The following is a 1,973-nucleotide window of genomic DNA, read 5'->3' as shown; positions in this document are numbered from 1 at the left end:
TCCTGGATCTCGCCGCCCACCACGCCCGCCGCCACCGCCTCCTCCACGGACAGCCTCTGGTTGCGCACGGGGTCGACGACGAAGCCGGTGGCCGCCTGCGCCTCCAGCAGCACCAGGGCCGTGCCGGGCCGCAGGACGCCCTTCCACATGGCCTGGTAGATGCTCATCTTCTCCTGCCGCCCGGGCTCGTCCTTGGCGGGCACCAGCACGCCCGCGATGCAGCTCGTGCCCTGCAGGTAGCGTTTGACCTGTTCTTTTTCTCCGATGACATCTGAGGTGCTGGCCCCCTTGACCATGTCCTCTAGCATCTCCTGGGTGATGATTCCAGAGTCGAACAGTTCGGAAGCTGTGATTTGTTTTCTGATCCCTCGGAACCACAATTGTTTGTTGCCTTTTTCCCTCTCATCGATTATTCCTAAGATGATGTTTACTACCTTCTGTAACTCTTGGGCTGTGCCCTTTTTGTATTCACCTATCAAGTCGAGCTTTCTCTCCTCCGTCACGTATTCTGAGTTCAGGATGTCCCATAGCGATGGCTTCTGGTCCGTGAACCTTCCCACCTGTACGTCCACCTGCTCAGCCTCCAGGGCCCTCCTCGTTGGCTCATCGATGTAGGCAGGCTTCTGTTGGTCCTTTACCACCGGGAAGAGCGCCCAGCCTGTCCCTGCTTCCTTTTGGCTCCTTTCCTGTAGTTGTCGGTAGGTGACCCTCTCCTGGGTGTTTGGATCCACAAACCTTTTATTCATGTGCTTCTGATCTGAAATGAGCGGGTATGTGTCCTGGTGTAGACACCCCCGTCTGTAGGCCACATCCACAGGCAGGCGGTGGTGGTGCTGTGGGTCGATGATACCCCCTGTGGCCTCCTGTGCCTCAAGCAGTCTGAGCGCATCCTCTTTTCTGACTAAGTTCTTTTTCATGGCCTGGAATAGCGGGACTTTGTGTCCCGTGACCGGGTCTGTGTAGCCTTGGGCGGCCTTCTGGGCGTCCAGAAGCCTTTCCTGCATGTCCTCACCCACCAGGCCCTCAGCCACGGCCTGTTGCACAGAGAGCCTCCTATGGCTGCAGGGATCCAGCATGAACCCAGTGGCCGCCTGGGCCTCCAGCAGCTGAGCCGCAAAGCCCATGGGGATGAGTCCTTTCCTGCTGGCGTCATAGAGGCTCATCACCTCTTGGGTGGAGGGCATAGTCACCCCCGCGATGCAGCCACGACCTTCCAGATAGGTCTTCACATGTGCTAACCGGCTGAGATCCTGCTCACCCCGTGCCTCTCTGTGCAGTACATCCAGGGTCCTTTTATCGATGATTCCAGAGTTGAACAACTCCGCAGCTGTCACCTGTCCACCGATGCCTGGCACCTGGATCGCCTCGTACTGCTTTTCTGTTTCCTCCACGGTAGCCGTGATGAGCTCCAGCAGCCGCTCGAGGGGTAGATTCTGGGCTCTATACTCCTGGATGAGTTCCCGCTTCCTTTCCTCTGGGAAGTACTGGGAGGAAAGCAGGTCCCAGAAGGAGACTTTCTGATTGGCAAACCTCCCCACGTGCATTTGTGTAGTTCTGGACTGTAGGACTTGTTTTGTGGTTTCATCGATATAAACGTAGGTCTCTCCTTTCTTTACAATTTGTAACATGTACAGGCCCGTCTCGGGGTCCTCCACGCAGCGCTCCAGCAGCTGCAGGTAGGTGAGGTTCTCGTGCGTGTTGGGGTCGAAGAAGCCCTTGGTGTCGTCGCTCGGGTCCGCCAGGACGCGGTTCATCTCCTCGTCGAAGTAGCCGCGCCGGTAGGCCACGTCCACGGGCAGGCGGTGGCTGTGCACCGGGTCGATGATGCCGCCCGTGGCGATCTGGGCCTCCAGCAGGCGGATGCCGTGCTCCCGCACGATGAGGTCCTTCTTCATGGCCTGGAAGAGGGAGATGCGCTCCCCGGTGTAGGGGTCGGTGTAGCCGGTGACGGCGCGCTCGGCCGACAGCAGCTT

The 1,973-nt window shown here is 58.7% G+C and overlaps 1 protein-coding gene across 1 annotated transcript in view; it reads right to left on the bottom strand.

Moving 5' to 3' along the window:
* LOC125924325 (epiplakin-like) overlaps positions 1–1,973 on the bottom strand; it is an 8,939-nt gene that overhangs the window by 1,900 nt on the left and 5,066 nt on the right. The window contains exon 2 of the mRNA XM_049632788.1: positions 3–1,973. This exon is cut by the window's right edge and continues 3 nt beyond it. Within this exon, the coding sequence (XP_049488745.1) occupies positions 3–1,973 (1,971 nt within the window). The remainder of the gene's footprint in view (positions 1–2) is intronic.

Source organism: Panthera uncia, chromosome F2 (assembly GCF_023721935.1).
Source record: "Panthera uncia isolate 11264 chromosome F2, Puncia_PCG_1.0, whole genome shotgun sequence".
NCBI lineage: Eukaryota > Metazoa > Chordata > Mammalia > Carnivora > Felidae > Panthera > Panthera uncia.
The sequence above is the reverse complement of the archived record's forward strand: the minus strand, read 5'-3'. Positions and strand labels throughout refer to the sequence as shown.